This window comes from Lacerta agilis, chromosome 9 (genome assembly GCF_009819535.1).
Source record: "Lacerta agilis isolate rLacAgi1 chromosome 9, rLacAgi1.pri, whole genome shotgun sequence".
Lineage (NCBI taxonomy): Eukaryota > Metazoa > Chordata > Lepidosauria > Squamata > Lacertidae > Lacerta > Lacerta agilis.
In genome coordinates, this window is record NC_046320.1 from 60,343,890 (window position 1) to 60,365,630 (window position 21,741).

The 21,741-nt window shown below is 44.3% G+C and overlaps 1 protein-coding gene across 6 annotated transcripts in view; it reads left to right on the plus strand.

The window, feature by feature from the left end:
* MAPK10 (mitogen-activated protein kinase 10) overlaps positions 1-21,741 on the plus strand; it is a 214,992-nt gene that overhangs the window by 166,871 nt on the left and 26,380 nt on the right. For 5 of the 6 annotated variants that reach the window (XM_033160672.1, XM_033160673.1, XM_033160669.1 and 2 more), the window contains 2 exons: positions 3,761-3,832; positions 21,396-21,578. In XM_033160672.1, coding sequence (XP_033016563.1) covers positions 3,761-3,832; positions 21,396-21,578 — 255 coding nt within the window. Of the gene's footprint in view, positions 1-3,760; positions 3,833-10,419; positions 10,492-21,395; positions 21,579-21,741 lie in introns of all 6 variants that reach the window. The other variant, XM_033160671.1, reaches the window with a different exon arrangement.

Sequence of the window (21,741 nt, forward strand, 5' to 3'; positions counted from 1 at the left end):
TAGTAATAATTAAGGGGTAAATGCTTTTGAAACCTTCTTAATCAAGATTGCTATGGCAACTTCCAGAAAAGTTAAGTTGAGCTTAGATATTGCCTTTGATCCAGAGATCTGTTTGTCCTCAGGTGAGCTCAAGGTGCTCTGCATGAGTCAGCTTTGATGGGTGGAGTTAGATCAGGCTAGATCTGTTTTGAGACTACAATTCCCATCATCCCTGACCACTGGTCCAGCTAGCTAGGGATCATGGGAGTTGTAGGCCAAAAACACCTGGAGAGCCGAGGTTGAGGAAGCCTGTGTTAGATCCACGTGTCCATTTTTTTAGTTGAACTGACGGACTTGGCAGTTCCCTCATGGAATCACACAATCAGGGCAGTTATGGTATTCTCTCAATAATTCTGATTACCTGAGCACCTGCAAATGGCAGAATTGGTTATCATAGAATGAACAATCCAGTTATATGCATTTACCTAGCAATGGAAGCCAAGCCGAGAGGGGAAAGCTTTTGACTAGTGCAGGGTTTTCCCATTGGGCCTCCAGCTGTTTTCGGATTACAACTACCACTGGTCCTGGTAGCTAGGGATGATGGGAGTTGTAGTCCAGCAACAGCTAGAGACTCAAGTTTGGGAAACTGTGGACAAGTGCCTATTACAATTTGGCTGTTATTGACATCTAATTTTTGAATCTGAAGAAGTGCATGGTGCAGTTCAGTATCTGTAAAGAGATAGCACTTAATTTTCAGCTTTCCTCTCTATTTGACTATTCAGCACAAATTCCAGGAGGCAGATATTTTGGATTTAATCTCTCTCCACCCATGCAATCTTGCCTGTTTAAGGCCAGTTTCATGCTTTCATTTTCTCTTGGCACCTGACTTTATGGATGCTGTATTTTCCAACCATTTTGATGCACTCTGTTCCCAAAGTCCCCAAATTGCCCTGTTGCCACCCCCTTTAAAAGTGAGAGCGACTCCAGTATTTCAGGCATGCTTTTGCTGCCCTGTGGACCCAGTACCACCCTTTCCCTCCCACCCCCACCCCAAAACGAAGCATTTCACCTTTGTCAAAAGAAATGACTTCGCTCATGTTTGTTTTTGTTTCTTTTGGAGAGAGAAAAAGAAGGTGGGACAGAAAAAGTGAACACTGTTGGACTATATTCACACCATACATTTAACACACTATGATACCACTTTTAACAGTCGCGGCTTCCCCCAAAGAATTCTGGGAGTTGTGGTTTGTTAAGAGAGAGTCATTAGGGGACCCTTATCCCCCTCCAGGACCTACAATTCCCAGAGTGGTTTAACAATCAATCCCTCTTCACTGAGAACTCTAGGAATTGTAGCTCTGGGAGAGGGGAGTCTCCTAAAAACTCTCAGCACCCTTAACAAACTACAGCTCCCAGAATTCTCTGGGGGAATCCATGCACATTTAAAGTGGTATCATTGCACTTTAAATGTATGGTGTAAATGAGGCCTTGGATAGACCAATCGGTTATCACCAGCTATAAATGCTGGGCCTCTGAATATTTGGTACTGGAGGGGTGTGGCTGCCCCATCCTCATGTTGGGACCCCATGCTACTATAGTTGCCAGACTGCAACCTGGTGCCCTCCAGATGTTGTTGGACTACAGCTCCTATCTGCCCCAATGGCGAAGGCTGCTGTACAGACCTGTACACTGCCTAGTAAATCTGGCAACGTGGCCACTGCAGGTTTTCCTGCTCCTTCCCCCTCTGTTGCCTGTGTTCCTGTGCAGCTCACATTGAATCCTGCCCATTATAGACTTGGAACTCAGCTATACAGCTTCAAATAAAAAGTTTTGTGTGTGTTTTAAGTGCAGTGTACAGTGTGACACTAGATGGCGATGGTGAGTCTTATGGAAAATTCAATGTCTTTTCAAAATGCTTAAAAAAAAAGCATTTCCAGAACATTTTTAAATATATGTGTAGATCCCACCTAAGGCCACATTCACTCCATACTATGATACTGCTTTAATTAGTCATGACTTCCCCCAAAGAATTCTGGGAGCTGTAGTTTCTTAAGGGTGTTGAGAGTTGTTAGGAGACCCCTATTCCCCTCACAAAGCTACAATTCCCAGAGTGGTTTGAGAATCCATTCCCCTTCACAAGGAACTCTGGGAATTGTAGCTCTGGGAGGAGAACAGGGGATTCCTAACAGAAAGATGTGGAATGGGACTCGCCACCATACAGAAGATGCCTGCCAAGACCTCACCTTATCCAGAAGTTGTCCGGTTAAATTTCCTCTTTCAGTTTCAGATTTTTTCCCCTCGCAGCCTGAGGTAGCCGTACATTTTAGAAACAACAACAACTACACACACACACACACACACACACACACACACACACACGTTTGGGCACCTGTCCAACTTGTTCTAGGAAATCTTCAGGTGCCTATGCAAGGAATCCCAATCAAGCCACTATATGCTTCGGAAACCTTGCCTTTTAAGTAGGTTGGGATTTCAGAAACCCTCTATGTCCACATTCTTGCAAGCCTGCAGCTACATGGAGATGGCTTCCTTTCGGTGTGATCCCTTGTGACTGCTGTACGTGTGTGCAAGTACCAGAACCTTGTGGGTTGGACCAATCGTGTGCATGTTCATCACGCTGAGGAGTGCAATAGGGGAAGGACCTATGTGATTGGCCCTACCTATATTAGCTGGGTGCACTGCATGCGTACTCAAGTGGGTACGCGCAACACAGGGGCAGCCATTCCTACACTGCTTCAGCTGTGTGTACAGGAGGCCTGCAGTGTCACTCCAAAGATGCATTAACCCAGACTTGTAACAAGATGAACTAGAAGTTGGTGGGGGGCAGGATAACCCTGGATGTTGCTTCTGGGAGGAATATTGTATGAACATGCCCAAAGAGAACTTGCAGGCGAGGGAAGGTGGGAGACAGTGCATCCGTCTGCCCTCGGAGCGGGTTTCCTTTTTCACTCACAATATGGCAGCCCTAACGTCCATGACCAAAACCTCCTGGATGCATTTGGTATGACTTAGGCCAGGGACGGAGAGTTGTGGCTCTTCAGATGGTCCCAGGCAGTGTGGCCAATGGTCAGGCATGATAGGAGTTGTAGTCCAGCAACATCTGAGGGACACAGGTTCCCCATCCCTGAACTTGATCTAACTTGGAATAATTAGGTGCCACCCTTTCCCTTCTCCCCAGATTTGCCTACTTTGTTCTAGAACCTGGCATTTTATCCTGCGACAATAAAAGCAAGAGACAAAGGCATGGAACTTCCCCCCACTTGCTCTTGTCAAATGAGAGCAGCCCAGATGGGTTAGCTTGCACAGGAGCAATCTAAAGTGACGGGACACATGGAACAATCCGTAGGGTGCAATCCTTTGTATACCTACGCAAGTGTAAGCCCTGTGGAGTTCCATGGGCCTTACTCCCAGGTAAGTATGTTTAGGATTGCAGCCCTGAAGAGCATTATCCGGGGATCACCACACATTTAAATTGGGACCATTTAAACAGGAAAAGGTCAGGATTTTTGGAAAAAGTGGAATAAAACTCTGATAAAATTGATATTTGCTGGGTATTAATGCTTCTTCTGTTTATGACATCTTCGTGTGTGTGTGTGTGTGTGTGTGTGTGTGTGTTTTAAAAAATTGTTCGGTGGAAGGTGCATAAATCTGTGCTTTCTCTGATCAATCTGCTCTTTTTCCCCTCCTATAGGAGCCAAAGTGTCTTAGTTAACTTTGCCTTCCCCCCTCCCTTTCTCTCTTCATTTCCTTGTCTCTGCTGTTCTAGTGGATATATGGTCAGTAGGATGCATTATGGGAGAAATGGTGCGCCACAAAATCCTCTTTCCAGGAAGGGATTGTATCCTTATGCCATTTGCTGCAAACTTCATCGAATTATTTCTCTTTCATCCCCCGCAGCCTCATCCTTGACTTTTTCCTATTAAGCAAGCAGTACATATGAGAGGAGGATACAAAGACAGAAGCGAAAAAGCTGAATCTTAGGGGTGTGTGTAATTATGATTGGAGTCACTTGGGAATCAGCAGCAAAACAAAACAAAACCTGAACCGCCAGCTATATGACAAACGCTACCAAGCAGATCTTCATGCTTTTACCCTTATATTTGTTAACGCCTTTTTTTGGGGGGGGGGGTTATAGAAGAACCAGCCACTGATGACAGACTTGTAAGCTTTTTCTTATTGATTGCATTTTAAAGAAAACGGCCCATTTGTTCCTTTTAAACTTTGTTTTTATTTTTCTCCTTTCCCCTCTTTTGGCTGAATGTTTTGAAAATTGTAATTTTTTTTGATGTTTGTGGTGACATCATAATCTTTTGCTTGCTAATGCATCATTAGTCTGGGTCCACCATGATGCTGTATAGACTCCGGAGATGAGTCAATACAACATTTTGTTCTGAATGCGTTGACTTACCCGTTTGTTGCCTAGAAGAGATCCGGCAGTCCTTTGGCACTTCCCAGAAATGGAACTCCTAACCAGATTTCCAGAATGAACTTTCCTTTTTTGTGTGCATGAGGTCTGCACAACACCCCCCCCCCAAAAAAAAAAACACCTCTGCTCACCCCACCCACACCCTTTTCTTGCCCTGTTCATTTTGAGCTTTGGTGATATTCTTTTTGCCATCTCTCAAGGTGGTGAAAGTAATATTAGAAAATGAAAACAACTGCAATCTAAGAAAGAAAGAAAGAAAGAAAGAAAGAGAAGCTTTCTAGTTCATCTCCAGGTGAAACTCAAAAAATTAGAATATCGTGGAAAGGTTCATTTCTTTCAGTAATTGAACTTAAAAGGTGAAACTGATATATGAGATAGATAGACTCATGACATGCAAAGCGAGAGATGTCAAGCCTTTATTTGTTATAATTGTGATGATTATGGCATACAGTTGATGAGAACCCCAAATTAACAATTTCAACTTTGGGGTTTTCATTAGCTGTACGCCATAATCATCACAATTATAGCAAACAAAGGCTTGACATATCTCGCTTTGCATGTCATGAGTCTATCTCATATATTAAACGCCAGTAGCTAATGAAAACAATTGCTTACATAAATGGACTTTTCCGTGATAATTCTAATTTTTCGAGTTTCACCTGTATTGTAAGCAAGGAATAAAAACACATTTATATTAACAAAACACGCATATTTACATCTTCTTTGCTGTAAAAAAAAACAAAAGGAAGACTTCCACCAGCGAGCTAGGAGGAGGGTAAATTGGCTTGAGAAATCTTTTGACAGCTGGTGTGATAAGCATAAGGTCATGAGCACTGATTAATATTTGGCGCCTTTTGGTGATTAACGTAGGGTCAGCCTTTCCAACAAGCTGTGGTCATTTCCTCTCAAAAGTTGGGAATATAGGATGTTATTGAAAGATAGGAGGCTAGTTTGCACAGTTTGCATATGGAAACCAGCTGAAGAGGTTAGCAGATGAATGAGCCCATAGCCACACATCAGCAGCACCCAGCACATGCATAAAATGGTATATGGAGGGCCACCTGCACCAGCACTTATGTGAGGGGAATTGATCAAAACTTTCACACATGATGATTAAAGTTGAGTTCTGTTGTAACCTATCTCAGTTGCTCAACCAATGTGTGCATACAGTTCACTCTGCAAAATTCTGCCCCCCATTCACTTCCATGGGAGGCGAAACTCCATACACAGATCCTTTTCTATGTGCTTCTGTTGAGGTGGGAGAGAGCCTGCCCATGCAGGAGTTTTGGGGAACATGTAATGAAGCACCTGTATAGCTCTGGCTTCAACAAGCCAAGTTTCTGATGAAGATAATGCACATTTGGGTGACGCTTCTCATACATCTCTCACTATGCAAAACGCATAAGAATGTCCCACATGCTGCAGGAAAATGCCTCGCTACCACTGTATTCTTCTCAGCAAATGTGGACCGTGGCATTGCTCAAAAGATAGGGAAGCATGCCGTATTGATACTGTAATTCAATATTCTTGTTTGGTAAAACTGGAGAATTGTTTCTCAAGATGTCCCCAGTCTCTTGTATAGGATAGTCTCTCATTGAAGTAAGCAGTGAGATATGTTTCACACAGATGTTTTTGCCAACAAGGCCCTCTGAGTGCAATTCCGCCCTATAAACACAAGCATCCTACTCGTATATTTCAAAACAAAATTATTCCTCTTTATTTGCACATATGTGTCTGATCTCCATTTCTGTGGCACCCCCATAGCAATGTAGCATGTGCTTCAGACCACTGCTCACTCGAGGCAAGTTTGCAGAGGAGGTTGCAGAGGCAGGGAAGAAAGGGAGCGCTGCGGCTAACACCCCAGAGCCTTACAGGCTTCTTACCCATCCTGCTTGTAGATCATGCTGCATGACATAGGCTGCAATCCTATACTCACTTACCTGGGAGTAAGCCCCACTGAACTCAGTGGACCTTACTTCTGAGAAGGCAGGTATAGCGTTTCACTGTTAATGGGAGAGTCTAGCAAGTTTTGCAAGATTCTTGTTTCCCTGGGTTTCCAGCCTCAAGCCTGATTCTATTGCGTGTTTAGACCTTTTAACCATTCCCTAGAAATAAATTCACACATGACTCAGATATTTGGTTTTGTTTTTGGCAGAGTTTCGGCCACAACTTTATTGATTACAATCAAGTGAGCGGTTGCATAGGCTCTGGTTCGACTAGCTCCCTGCACCCTTGCAGGCAGTGCTGACCCAGAGTGCAATTGTAGGTCAGCCAAGGGTGAACACCAGGGACAGCTGAAGACAGGAGTCCCCGCCAGCCACCCTGATGTCCCCCGGACTCGGGCACGGGCACAACCCCTCTCAGGGTTGACCAAACCAATGAGTCCCTAGGATTCCTTTACTGGAATACCCTTCACATAGGAGTGGTCAGACCGTTCTGCCACCCCTATCACTTGAACCAGAGCCTATCCGCAACCTTACAAGTTGTGACGATTTGCTACGCGGCAGGTGAAACCCAAGTGGCAACAGCCAATCAGCCAAATGGGGAAATTCCTGCCATGCCCCTGTCCCAACGACAGACAACACACGACGGCATAGCAAGGTCAAGCGCAAGCCCTAAATATAGGGAGAGGTGGGCGGGTGTTCTGATGCAGCAGCCCCAAGAGGAAGCTCAGGTGCACCTGCATGGTGTTAAATAGGTCCCTCGATGCCCTTTACTTGTGTCCCATTGGCCAGATTGCACCCAGCATCAAGGGACCCACCAATAGGGTGTTGTGGCTATCCAAACGACCCCCACCCACAGCACAGGGTCTGGTTGCCAGTTCGTACTGCAACACGTGCCCTCTGTGAGGGAGGACCTGATTTCTCAGCAATATCGAATCTTTGTCTTTGGGATGTGTAAATGAGAGGTTGTGCAGGGAAGAATGGATTAAAGGCTGTAGTTGGGGAAAGAAATGTAGGGGGGGACACCCCAAAATGGTGGGCATTGCTGAAGAAGGAAGAACGTGAAGACTATTTTTAATGGGACTGTTGAGTTTTGAAGCATCATTTAAAAAAAGAGTAAAATGTCCTTAAACATCACAAAATGTTACACACCTGGAGTGGTGTCACTTGTTACCTGAGTTGTTAACAGGAGCTATCCACTCCGAGCCTGTAAAACATGGGAAGCCATACTCTGCATAGCATAGTTTCTTTTACAATGTTATTGTGGCTAATCTTTTATACATCATATTGAGTGAAAGTAGAGGGGCTCATGACAAAGTGGTGGTCTGGAAGAGGGGGCCTGCCCCCCTGCCCCTTCCTGAATAGCGCACCTGCCCCCAAACCGTGACAATGTTGGCGCAAGTTCTGCTGGTGGATTAAATGCTACAAAATGGAACAAGTGAGTTTGATGGCGGGTTGTGGGTCAGGATGTTGTTCCCATTGGTCAGTTCTCTTCCATCATGTGCCCATCAGCCAGTATTAGTGTCCCTGATCCTAGATGGATATTCCTTTAATTTTTTGAATGACTTTGAAGGCTAGCAACCGCCACCACACCCTGTGGCATTGAACCCCAGAAACTGAATACGCCCGTGAAGCAGTGCCTTCTTTAGCCTTCTGGGAACCGACTCCCAGTCGGTTTTCACTGGATAATCTCTGGCTTCTAATGTTATGAGAGAGGAGGAAGAACACATTTCTCCATACACCTTTGGCCACACCATACATCTGTTTAGAAACCCGCTCTTGAAGTCGTCCATGGGGTGCCTTCCAGATGTCAGTTGATCTCAGCTCCTATCATACCAGTTACTGACAGTGTTGTCTGGGGATGATGGAAGCTGCAGACCAACATCTGGGTGGCACAATGTTGGCTACCTCTGCTTTATTGTATCTCCACTTAGTGATTTTTTAATAGCTCCAATTGCTTCAGCTTTTCCACATATAGAATGCGTTGCAACCTTTCGGTAATTTTTTGTTGCTCTTTTCTGCACTGCTCCCACTTCAGTGGTACCCTTTTTTGAGATTGTACACAGCATTCCAGGCATGGTTGCACTTTAAATGTGTGCAGTGGTGCCACACTATTGACTATGCAAGCAGTCACAGATTTCTGCAAAGGCGCCACAATGTTGGCTGCTTTGTTTTCAGTTCTTTTTGCAATAATGCCTAGTATGGAGTTTGCTGTTTTTCCTTTCCACTGCATACTCGAGATATCTGCACAACCCTAAGATCTCTTTCATGGTTAGTCACCTTCAGGCCAGCAGTTCAGCTCTTGATTAACTAGAAAAGTTATCACTTGCTCTGCTTTCCCATTTGGAAAGCAGAGAGGAATTTTACCACGGGTGGGCTGCTTTCTCCCCTCCTTCCCCAACCTACTGGGGATGTGTGTTCGCAGTCTGAAGCCGGTGCTATCCAACATGCCATGCAAAACCATCCTGCAACCTTTATTTTGAATTTGGCTTTGTTAAGTTCATGAATCCCAAAACGTGTTATACTGTAGCAAATAAGTGGATTCCCCAGACAACTGAATCACATTTCTAAGCAATGCTGTGTTAGAAGCCTTGGTCATTTAGCTGCTGGGATTTCAGCTTATAAGGGGGAAACTGCAGCTCCTTTGCTACAGGCTAAAGGGAAGGTGATTTGCATATGTCTCCAGAAAATAAGATCTCTTTAGGATAGAAACCAATATGCTTATAAGAATGGAGATGAGACCTATATTTTTAAATTAGTCATTTAATTATGGTCACAAACCATAGTGACATACAGTAGCTAGCCTTAGGTCTTACTCTGTTCACTGAATTTTCCTTCCTTGCTTCCTTCCTTCTTTCTTTCTTTCTTTCTTTCTTTCTTTCTTTCTTTCTTTCTTTCATGCTGCATCACTCTCATGCACATAGGCAAGTATAGACATATTTAGCAATAAAGATTAACCATTCTACCCCTAGCTACCTACTCCCCCCCCTCTGTTCTGCCCAACGCCTTCCCCCAACTGGAAAGTTTAATGTAAGCCATCCTTTGTACTCAAAGAAGTAATTGCCCAAATGACATTCCATTTCTAAAAAGCAAAAAATGAGACCTTGGCACTCAGAAGGACATTTGCTTGGGAAATGAAATACCCCCCTCCTTCCTTTCTCACTGCTGAGATACGGATAGAAATCAGGCCTTGATGGGGGGCAGGAAGGATTGGGAAAAGGTTGAATTGTCCACCCATTTGTATCTACCAGATGCAACTAATCACTCCGTGGGGATATGCATAGAAATGCTCCTTGAAAGGTTGTTCCGTCAGTATGCTGCTTATTTGCAGGCATAAATGTTGGGGAAGCTTTTCTTCATTAGAGTGAAATTTAAGCACCAGAGCTGTAGGGTTGTGTTCACATCACAGTAGGAGAACTTTCAGTTTGGGTCTCACAGGGGCAAGAGAAGAGATTGGCGCCTCCTCCACCTGCTGCTCCCTTGGCGTCTTGTCCAATACAACTTGTATCTGCAGCAGCTGTTTTCTGCTGGTTATCTTACAAGGAGGTTGTAAGAGGACAGGAATAGATGGGTGCAGCAGTGGGCAGGAGGCCTTCTGTGACTTTCTGGTTCTGCTTTCTAAGGAGAGGAGCTCCAGAGCTCCAGAATCAGCCATACTTGATTCTTCTACTTGAGAGCCAGTGTGGTGTAGTGGTTAAGAGTGGTAGACTTGTAATCTGGGGAACCGGGTTCATGTCTCCGCTCCTCCACATGCAGCTGCTGGGTGACCTTGGGCTAGTTACACTTTTTTGAAGTCTCTCAGCCCCACTCACCTCAAAAGAGAGTTTGTTGTGAGGGAGGAAGGGAAAGGAGAATGTTAGCCGCTTTGAGACTCCTTCGGGTAGTGAAAAGTGGGATATCAAATCCAAACTCCTCTTCTTCTTCTTCCCCGGAGTCATAGAAGCAAGGAATCATGCCTGTTATGTTGACCCAACAAGATAAGTCTTCTCATTTATTTGTTGTTCTGTTGTTGTTTGTTGTTGTTCTTGTTTACCTTCATTTCATTTTTGTTTTCAGTTGACATGTGGTCAGTAGGGTGCATCATGGGAGAAATGATTAAAGGTGCTGTGTTGTTTCCTGGCACGGATCGTATCCTTCCTAGGTTGTGGGCCTTTCTAGGCACCATTTCCCACTCCCCTTTATTACCTTCTGCCCATTTGGAGTGCTATAATGCTTGCAGGCTTTTATTGTACCTCGAGGAATGGAATGGACAGCACAAGGATGCCTCACAATCATCACGACACCTTTACTTGAAAAGTTATGTGTGATGCAACAGAACGGGGATGAAGAATTTCTGTCCCTCCAGATGATGCTGAACTATCAGCTCCAACTAGGATATCAAATGGCCAGGGATTATGGGAGTTCTAGTGCAGCAACATCTGAAGGGCCAAAGGTCCCCCAATTATGGAAAAAAATGTGTACCATAGAAATTTTTAAGAGGTTAGTACCGGTAACCTCCTCCTGGCTAAGACACTGTTCTATAAATGTTCATTGTTTTAATAGAACCTCCTGTATCCAAACAGGCCTGAAGCATTTCCAGGGGAAAAAAATTGATAAAGAGATCAGCAAGGGTTAGTTTGGTCTGGGAGAAAATTTATCTCCATTTTTAATGAATATATTGATTCCCCACCCCATACACTTTTATCTTCTCTTTTGGCCTAAGAAACTCTCCCAATATAGGTAGAAGAATGAAAATGCAAACATATGAAAGAGAGAGGGAACACTGATGACATGCAGTTCACTGAGGTTTGGATAAATGGGAGGCTGCTGTATTCTTATAGATGGTTTCCTAGGTCATCTTCAGCTTTTGCAGCACATAAGATTCATAGACTCATAGAAATGTAGAGTTGGAAGGGACCAACGTGGGGCTCAAACCCATGGCCCTGAGATTAAGAGTTCCATACTCTACTGATTGAGCTATTCCAGGTCTTCCGTGGAGTTCTGATAGTTTCTTCCTCAGTATCTACCCTGATTCCTCAGAGTGGGGCAGGTTTCGTATTTAATACTGAGCACTGCAGCAACACTCCCTTTCCTGTGAAGCAAGCATGGGGAAGGTGCGGCCTTCCAGATCTTGTTGGACTACAACTCCCATCATCCTCAGCCAGTGATCAGGGATGGTACGAGTTGTAATCCACCAACATCTGGAGTGCTGAAGGTTCCCACTCCATCTGTGTCATAATGGATCTCATTGATGGTGCGGTAACACTGGAACAGCAAACACAGACAAAGAAATCTGAAATTATTACCAGCACATCTTGGCACAGAATGATACACCTGAGGATATTGCATCTTAGATGGGTGACTCAAAAGGAGATGAGTCAGTGCGATAATCCAAAGGAATGAATTACACATGGACTGCAGTGCTTCTATGGCAATATCTCCACTGGTTTTCATAACTGGGAGTAATTTCTAATTTATATTCATTGAGATGTTCTGGAAGCTGATTTTAATAATAGCTTTCACCCTAAAACCCATGTATGCTACTGAGTGTTGACTCAACATGGCTAATCCCAGCTTTCTGATCCAGCACCCTCTGGAAGCTGTCTCGCCCCACTCCCCAGCAGGGCCCATGGGTGCTGTTGACACTGATGCCCTTTTGGACTAGTTATCTTCCTGTGAGTGGGTGGGTCTAGAAAATTGCATGCCTTCAAGTACCCAATTTAGCTTTGCTCTGAGACATTGTGGGCTTTTTTGAGATAGTGGATGGGTGGTTGAGGGTCACTACCTAGAGGACCTCACCAGGGACAATTTGCCCATCGAACCTCTGGTTGGATCTATATGATACACATGTTTACAAATATGTGTTTTGCCAAAGTTTTCCAAACCTTTGCACATTCGCCTGGGTGTATGTTCCTCTGAGCTCAAGAGTACGTTGATAGCATTGGTCAGACACTTGTTTAAGATTGTTAAACAGACACTTACGCACATCCCTAAAAATGTGAGTGTGCACAGGGCTAACTATTTTTTCCTACATTAAAAACAAACAAACAGATTTCAAACAAAAAGGATTGGCCTCTTCGCATAATACTCATGGGAGCAAGCCTTTTCTGCAACATCACCCTTTCATGCCTCTTCCCCATTCTTCATTTTTAATCCATGCTCATAGTGGTCACAGTTTGCAGACTAGTTACTTTCCATATTTGCTGCTCAGTGGCATTTTTCAGATTTGTTCTGATTGATGTTCTTACTCTATATAAATCCCAATCAACGCATGTAAACATATACTAAGCTGAGCCTCCCTTAACCCTGGTACAGTTTTGTTTCCTTCAAGTTAAAGGAATTGTGGCAGAGGGCCGTTTTCCCGTAAGATCTGTGCATGTAGTACCTACTGAATGCAAAGGAGGATAAAACCCTGAGTCACAATGTGAATTTCATTCACGGGTTCATAGCTATGTATTCATCTGTCTGGCTTTCTCTTTACGTTCGTTCATGCTTAATATCACATTCAACGATTTCTCCACCAACATGCTGATCCTCTTCCAGCCAATACACTTTGTAGGCTTGGCGTCCAGTTTAGTTGTGCAAAAATGTCACTATTTTTGAGAATGGTCAGAAGTGTTTGATAGGTGGCAGCAGATTTTTGGTACTCAGTGGTGAAGAAAGCCTGGGTAGGGGGCAGGGGAAGTGGGGAATGGGCAAAGGATTGTAATGTACTGTATGTGGGATTCTGCCAATGCCACAACCATCCCTAAAGTGAAGCCAGTATAGCAGCTTGGCCACCAAGTTGTTTGTATGGTGCACATCTACAGGGTTGACTCCAGGTGTGAAGCAAGGTGCTGTTTAATGCCTCCATCCTTGCTGAATCAGTGGACCCGTCTGATGGATTTACCAGCAGCTGCAGTTCTGCAGTCTGTAACTACCAACTTTTTATTTTAAATACAACTTGACCGCTCCTCACCTTGCAGAGAGAACAGGATGGTGGAAAAGGCTGAAGGAAAATTAAGCATTTCAATCCCATAGACTATAATTAAGGCTAAAACATCACCAAATGCAAGTACTTGCAATCAGGGACAGATGATGAACTGAAGTGATCCAATCTGAACTGTAGTTCATCACATTTCCACATCAGATTGCATGTAGGGCGGGGAGTCCTGGTGAAAATTCAGTAGCTGTTTGTTGTTGTTGTTGTTCAGTCGTTCAGTCGTGTCCGACTCTTCGTGACCCCATGGACCAGAGCACGCCAGGCACGCCTATCCTTCACTGCCTCTCGTTTAGTGTCTCCTAATAGACACATTTTTTGCAAGCAATTTCCCCAGATCAAATGCATTTTTCCCCACGAATACATGAATTCTTATGCACATGCCCTCCTAATATTATATACAGTTTTGTACACATTTTTCGGCATTGCTGGATTTGAACAAGCTCTTTTTCCTGGGCTGTTTGTGAGCAATTTAAAACGGCAGCTTTCCAGTCACCTACTGCTGGCACACTAAGGTGTGTTATGAGAGTTGGGGGAAGCAGATCAGGGATCAGCCCTGACAGGTGCTGAATCCCAGTGGCAAGCTCTCGATGGTGGGTCTACCCAGTAATGTTTGTTAGCCAAATTTTCCAGATGATCTCCCCCCCACCCCAAAAGAGGCCCTGGTCTATTCTACTTGTGACCCACCAAGCCAAACTCAACCCACCAACCATATCTGGTGGTCCAACTCGGGCTTGATAAATGTCTTCTTATTGCTTCCAACCTGGGACTGCAAAAATATCAGGAGGGGAGATCTCATGCACCCTGTGTAGCTATTGTGCTGTGTTTGGCTTGGTGGACCATAAGATTTGCAGACTTGTGGCAGAGTTATACCATAACGATGTGTCAGGCTTTGGGGAACCGGCTTCCTCCCCCATGGCACTAAATAAGAAGATCCAACGAAAGAAATGTCTTACCAGTTAGATTCTTTAATAATCACAGTGAGAGAGTAAAAGAACACGTCTCCCTAGAAATGGCGGTGCTCCCAATTAAGGCTCACTTCCCTCTCCTCTGTCTCTATTAATCTACATCACTCCTGCATCTTGTAATCTGAGCTTGTACCCTCTGCGCTTTCTGTTCTAACACTTTCTGAGCTCTTCGTATTTTTGGAGAAGGGGGGAGAATGCTGACCAGAGACTGTGAATCTGTTAACTCTCTCTTCCAGTGTTTCTTCTCTTAGCTGTTCCCCACCCAGTATTTCCCAGCTTCTGCCTTCTGAACTATGCACCTCTGCAAACCAGTGTTCCAAATCTATACTGTCCTCCTGCTTCTGGGAAGATTCAGGATCAGGGGGAGGGGGTGGCTCCCACCATTCCTCTTCAGTGCTGCCCTCCTCAGCATGGTCCCTAGCACAATGTGTGTTACCTTTTGTTGAAAATTAGCAGCATCTTTCCTTCCTATAGTTATCTTTCTTTTTTTCACCATCTAGCACATGGTTTAGAACAATTAGCTGCAACAGAAATATAAGGATTCCTCCTCGTATTGCACACTTCCCCTGGTTTTCTTCCTCTACTCCTTCATCTTTTTATACTAAAAAGTTAGTAATTGTTCTTCCTTACATGTCACAGATTCAACTCATCATAGCCCATATGTGTGTAGAAACATGGATTTGATTTTATTTGAAAAAAACCTATTTCAAATAAACTACCAGAAGGAAAAGAAAATATAAACCTCACCAAAGATGTCCTATATAATGCATTTTTCAAAAGCCCAGTTTCTTTCAAGCAGCTGCATGCTTATTAAAATTTGTTCACAGAACCTCTATAATTAAACCATTAAAAGCATTTTGCTATAGAAATATCTCCCTAGAAACCAGCCACTAGCAGCTGATGATTTGTTTGAAATTCACCCTTAATTGTGTTGGTATTCTTAAACAAATAGGGAGAGATGCTATTAGCTGTGCACTCAGTTTCCTGTAAGGCTGTGCAACATTTTCTCTAGCCCCTTTGTTCTCATTTGCAGGGTATCTTTCCTTAGCAAGAGAAGATCTTCTCAGCAGTCCCCACACCCCACATTGCACTCTGCATGCATAGCTGCTCTCTGTTCCCTTCAGGCACCTATGGCTCACATCACTGGTACCTGGAACAGCTCTGTGTCCCATTCATGTCCATTGTTCCCCACCTACAGGGTACCAACTTGAATAAGATATTTCTGGGTAGGCACAAGATGTGGCACACAGATACCATTTGAATAGCAATGTCCATCAGTGGTTTTTTTGTGGGGGGGGAAGGGGGCTCAAATATTTTATTGGGGAGCCCAAAGGGACCTCGGCCTCTAGCAGTTGGCTCCTATGCCCACCAATAACCAGGTCTTGCCATAACAAGGTCCACCATGCCCACCAATAACCAGGTCGGGCAAAGTATAACAGAATGTTGAAATTCATGGCTAACTCTAATTTGGTAACAGTTACAGGTGGGTAGCCGTGTTGGTCTGCCATAGTCGAAACAAAATAGAAAATTATTTTCAGTAGCACCTTAGAGACCAACTGTGTTTGTTCTTGGTATGAGCTTTCGTGTGCATGCACACTTCTTCAGATACACTGAAACAGAAGTCACCAGATCCTTAAATATAGATTTAAGGTAGCAGCTTTTGTTATTTAACCTGTCAGATGCATACAAACAGTGAGGTAATCTAGACAGATCCAAGAAGTGCTGGCACCAGTGCAGATGTTCCTCCGTGGATCTGTGTTTGTTCATGCTTTCAAAAATTGCAAATGCTAGGTTCCGTAGGGATGAGAAGAGGGTGGGCTTAACAGTGGAACACACTGTTTACTTAAAAGAATACTGGTAATCAATGCAATGGCTGGAAGGTGTTTGGGGATTTCTCTTAGTTTTTTGGGTTGTTTTTTTTTTAACATCACACCATACATCCTACTAATCTTAATTCTCCCCTAGGATATTTACTGCAAGCTGCTAGGGGTGTGAGCAGTTGACTCCTGCGTCAGTCTCTCCTACCTCCCCTGCTTAAGCTGACATTCCAGTATTGTGTACATCCTGGAAGCTCACAGGTTCTTGGGAAGCCATATTGGGAATTTACAGTAAATGAAATCTCTTTTTAAAGACAAACCTGTTTACTTCCGCATATCTGGGGAATCTTCTGCAAATGCAGAACACGTTGCTTTATTTTTTTGGGTTGAGCCCATTTTCACTTCCCAATGAATAGGCTCCTCAGCATCCTGAGTTTTCTAGAAGTAAGAACTGGCAAGGGTTGATCAGTCACTTTGGTTCTGCAGCCAAAGGTGCTGCTAAGGACATGTGGACTTTTGGAATCAGGCCCTTTGAGGGCCAAACAAGCAGGGATGATGGCAGCTCCGTGGGTTTAAAATCTGGATCTTGCCAAATGCAGTAGAAGCAGAAGGTAGGCCTAACCAAGAAGAGCAATAGGGGCCAACAGAAGGATGCTAATTTCTCCACCACACCAATGGTTTCTCTCAGTTGGAGAAAAAGATTTTACTTTATTTATTTTATTAAATTTCCATACCACCCTTCATCCGAGAATCACATGGTGGTTTACAATATAAAAACACAAAAATACACAATTCAGTAACGAACAAAAACAAAAGACCTTGGGGGAAGCCCTGATTTGAAGGTCATGCGAGGGAACCACTTTGGAAAAGCACATCTTGACAAGTCTGATTCCATTTGGGTTTTTTACTGAAACAAACCAGATGTGAACAGTTTCTCCCATGTTGCTGCTTCTGCTGGGTCAAAAGTCTTTTAAGATGGCACATGGCAGACTAATGGTCCTACCCCTGTTCCTCCGACCCCAACCACGTCGCCATTCTGCCTATTTCTGTGGCATTTCGTGGCTTTTGAGTGACGCTGCTGTGTCTACGACTGATTGTGTATCAGTGACACATAACATTGTGTAAATGAAATATCCTAGCTTAATTTATTTAGCTCAGTCCTCAAATCACAGGGTTGGCTCAGAGGGGCCGTGCCCCCAGATTTTTTTTGATGCCCCCCCCCAGAAACTGTTATTAGAATGCAAAAATGGAGGGGGCGTGGCTAAAATTGGAAGCAACCGGCAGGTTGGAACATGTGAACTTCATGAAAGCTTGCCATTCCTCCTCCCTCCACCCTCCACCCAAATAATTTGAGTACTGCTTGCAGGGCCATGGTCTGTGATGCTGTATAGGCTTCGCACATCATGTTCCTGATTCCGTATCTGTGTGCTAGAACAGTGTCTCTTAGCGCTACACTGTTAGTAATGCCAGTGAACCAGAAACCGCAAGCTGGAATGATACTAAATGACTGCATTTGTAAACCCCCCCCCCCTGACTAGTATATGTCTTGTTGGCTGGTGATCCTGTCATTCCCTGGGCATTTCATAAAGCACAGTGAGCCTTCTGAGTGGCCCAACAGCATGGGTATCTGTGCTGTGAACTCCCCAAGGAGACAAAATGCTTAGAATTTGTGCTGTGCCGTGACCAATATTTGCAGCTGCTTTAAGTTTTGGTGTGCTTTGAGCCAAACCTGCATGTACCCAGCCTGTTATTAAAGCATTTCATCCCTTCACCTAATCTCAGTGGATCTAATCCTTGTGCTGTATATACTGATACGGGTTGCGGATTGCTCTATAATAACCTAATATTCCTGTTGTGCTTTCATTTCCGTATGTTACAATCAAAAGTCCTTTCCCGCTGCTGTACTGGCAGGAGTGGCCCAATCAAAGGTATCAAGTCACTTGTTGCACATGTCCTTGAGTAGATGGTTTTCTGATTGTGATTGTGAGGGTGGTTATATTTCTGCCGGTTTCTCCACTCCTCTCACTATTAGTGGGGCTTCAGGTACTTTATATGTAGTTGAGATTGGGCGCCAGTATTATGTCTCTCTCCCACTCTCATTGTGAAAAGAATTAGAAGTTAGAGATGCCACAAAATTGACGGAAGAGGGGCTTCCTTGTGTTGGGAAGGAGATGGTGTCCTCAGAGAGCAGTCTTAACTGGAAAGTAGCTAAGCCAGTGGCAATAACTCAGCCTATTTTCTCTGAATATTAAAAAATATTCTTTCCTCATCCATGTGATTTATATGAAATGAGCCCAACATGTCTGGCATTCATCTTTGTGGCTTCCAACATGCTGATTCCTGTGCCCAAAAGAACTGTCTAGTGTCAGTTCTAGGTTTTTTGGGGTGAGGGTGGGGTGGGGGGTTGACACTTAGTCAAGAGGCCTTTGGGTCTCCCCCTGCTTCCTTCCCACGGTCACCACTTCCTGTTTGCTTGCCCACTCCTCTGGGCCAATCCATACCACTTCCAACAAGTAGAGATCAAGGCAAGTGGATGCCTTCTCTTCCTCCTCCTCCTCCTGCTTGTCACTCTTCACATGCTTGGAGAGGGTAAGTGGGCAGGCAGTAATGACCAGCTGGATCATCAAAGTGAGGGGTATGGGGAAGTGGGTCAACACTGGGTTTCCTAATGGGGTGTAGATGTTGGCACGTTAACAACTTAACAATTGTCCCCAACATCTTTCCTACCTGTCTACAGCTTTTCAACAAGAGCTCTGTTAAACTACCCTAGTTTAGCTTTATCAGTCTGTTGCTTCTCAACTTCACCCTACCCTACCCAGTGGAATGTGAGCAGTATGTTCCACTCAGTATCTGCTGAATTCTTGGTCAGTTCCTCCCCACTCCCATCCCATTCTCACACACTCATGGAACATTCCTAATTTTCCTGGTACATCTCACTAGTGAATCACTTTTGCCTTTGGGGGGGGGAGATGGTTGCAGGCATCTTTAAGAAGCATTAGGGTTAGTTGTTAAAGTGGCCAGGGTTCTATCTCCTGGTTCCCTGGTCACTAGATGTCAAATATCTTGAGTTGGGGTTGGATGGATCTCACTCCCGCTCAGGCTTCCTCAAACTCAGCCCCCCAGATGTTTTGAGACTACAGTTCCCATCATCCCTGACCACTGGTCCTGCTAGCTAGAGGTCATGGGAGTTGTAGGCCAAAAACATCTGGAGGGCCGAGTTTGAGGAAGCCTGCTCTTGCTCCTAGAGCATATGCATGGCAATGCAGGCTCATAGGTGCAGAATGGCGTGCAGTGTGCAGCTTGCCATTTCATGGACTGCGCTGGTGAAGATTCATTTTGAACAACGGACAGTTTTGTTTTCTAGTATATATTTAACCAAAGAACTATCACCCTCTTTGTTTTAAATCAGGACAGACTATGGCAGAGTAAGAACCTAAGAAAACAGAGGAGCAGCCCTAATGGATCAAACCAAAGACCTGTCCAGTTCAGCACCCTGGTTTGCCCAGTGGCTACCCAGGTGCCTCTGGGAAGCCCAGGGTGGATAGCCCTGTCCTGCTGTTGATCCCCAGTGGTATGAAGAGGCATGTTGCCTCTTGTCCTGGAGGTAGCATTCAGCCACTGTGACTAGTAGCTATTGATAGCCTCACCTTCCATGCATTTGTCTAATCCACTTGTTGAAATTGGCTCCCATCATTACCTCTTGTGGCAGCAGATTATATTGTTTTATGCACTGTCTGAAGACATTCTTCCTTTGGTCCATTCTGAATCTTGTACCATTCAGTTCCATTGCATGGCCCCGGGTTCTAGTATTAGAAGACAGGAAGAATTAAGACACTTCAGCTATGAGCAGTGATGTGTATGTGAGCAGGGCACTTCAAACGACGTTGCTTGGTGCGAGAACCAGCATATAAAATGTATACAGCAGTGCCCCTATTTTCACCTGATTTGACCATATTCATTGTTGATTGTAAGGCTTCTGAGCAGTGACTTCTGTGTTCTGGAAGGCCATTTAGCGCTTTATTAACAACCACAAATTCATTGCAGCCAGGAGTAGTGATGGTTGACCAAGAAGCTGGAGAGTGATTCCTTCACATTTCCATGTGGAAGTACTTGAGCTTGGGGGGAAATGGTCATCGTGGTTTATTTTCTGTCACGGGGAAGCCAAATCGTATTTTAAAAATTGTACAAAGAAGATGAAGCCGGAACATTTGGGTTTAGCTTGCACACAATGGAGCAAGAATTATATCTCTCCCCCAGTAGTGGTTGCTACATGTAATTGACAGATAGAATGCATGTACCTTCATGCATGTGTCCAAATAACCTGCATTTCTACCTACTGGTACTTTTTCTGGGTAAGCGTCTTCCATTATGCAGCATCTTATTTCCTAGAAGAACCTGTGCTTTTAAATAATACAAGGTGTCTCATGAATAATTAGGTGCAAAAAAGAGAGGCGAAATTACCTTGGCAGAGAGGTCTTGCAAAGAGGTCACACAATTTTGTATACCTCTGGACTTTCAATTCACTTCTGTTCAATTCAGTTCTGAAGAATAGAGCAAGCTGGCACTACATTCATTCCCTGATCTGTTCATGCAATGTAGCTCCATTGTCTTTGTTGAGTTCTCTGAGTGTAACAACAAGCAGAACCACTTTGCTCGAGTAATAGGCTTTGAGAAAGTTGGATACCTCATGAGGAAACTCATGGTCGATATGGGATCGTGATGCCTTATTTAAGCCAAATTATGCATTACCTTTGTGGTTCAGTTGCTGATATAGTTGCCACTGCAAAGTTACTGCCTCGTCGGTGGCTCCCACACCATCTTGGCAATGTCTGGATGATTTGATCACATGGGCATATCAGTCATGTGGATAACTCGTGTTGGCTGTCCTTCGCCATTAGGTCTGCCAGTTGTGGCATGAAAAGTACTCCACATGATTGTAGTAAAGCACCTCTAAGCTAGTGATGTGGCAAGAATAGAAAGGCAGGGAGTTGTGAGCGGTGCAGGTTTGTGATGGGCGCTGAACCACAAAGTGAGTGTACGAATTTCGCCATAATCCCACCCAAACCAGTGAGGCAAAATCAGAATATGTTGGGATTATGTGGGTGATGGATGGAATTGCTTTAATGTGATATTACTCCCAAAGTGAACCACTGGTTTCGAGTTTCCATGTCGGTCTTCTTCAGAAACCAAATGTGCCAATCACTTGGAAATTGGGAGAAATGCCTTGGAATGCTTGAGGATGGGGTTGGGGAATCTGCACCTCTTCTTTCCTTAACTATCTCCGCTCAGATATTGACCAGTGGAATAAAGTAATTGAACAGCTCGGAACCCCCTGCCCAGAATTCATGAAGAAACTCCAGCCCACAGTGCGGAACTATGTGGAAAACCGACCTAAATACGCCGGCCTCACTTTCCCCAAACTCTTCCCAGACTCTCTCTTCCCAGCCGATTCAGAACACAACAAACTCAAAGGTAAGAGTAAAGGAGGGGTATGAACCATGCATGAACAAGTTCCATGAGATTGGGCACGCCTTGCATTTGAAATGTCTTTATTATGTTTATTTCTCCTCTTTCTTCCATCATGGAACTCAAGGCAGCATACGTAGCGGTCAGCCTTCTAGACACTGACCAGACC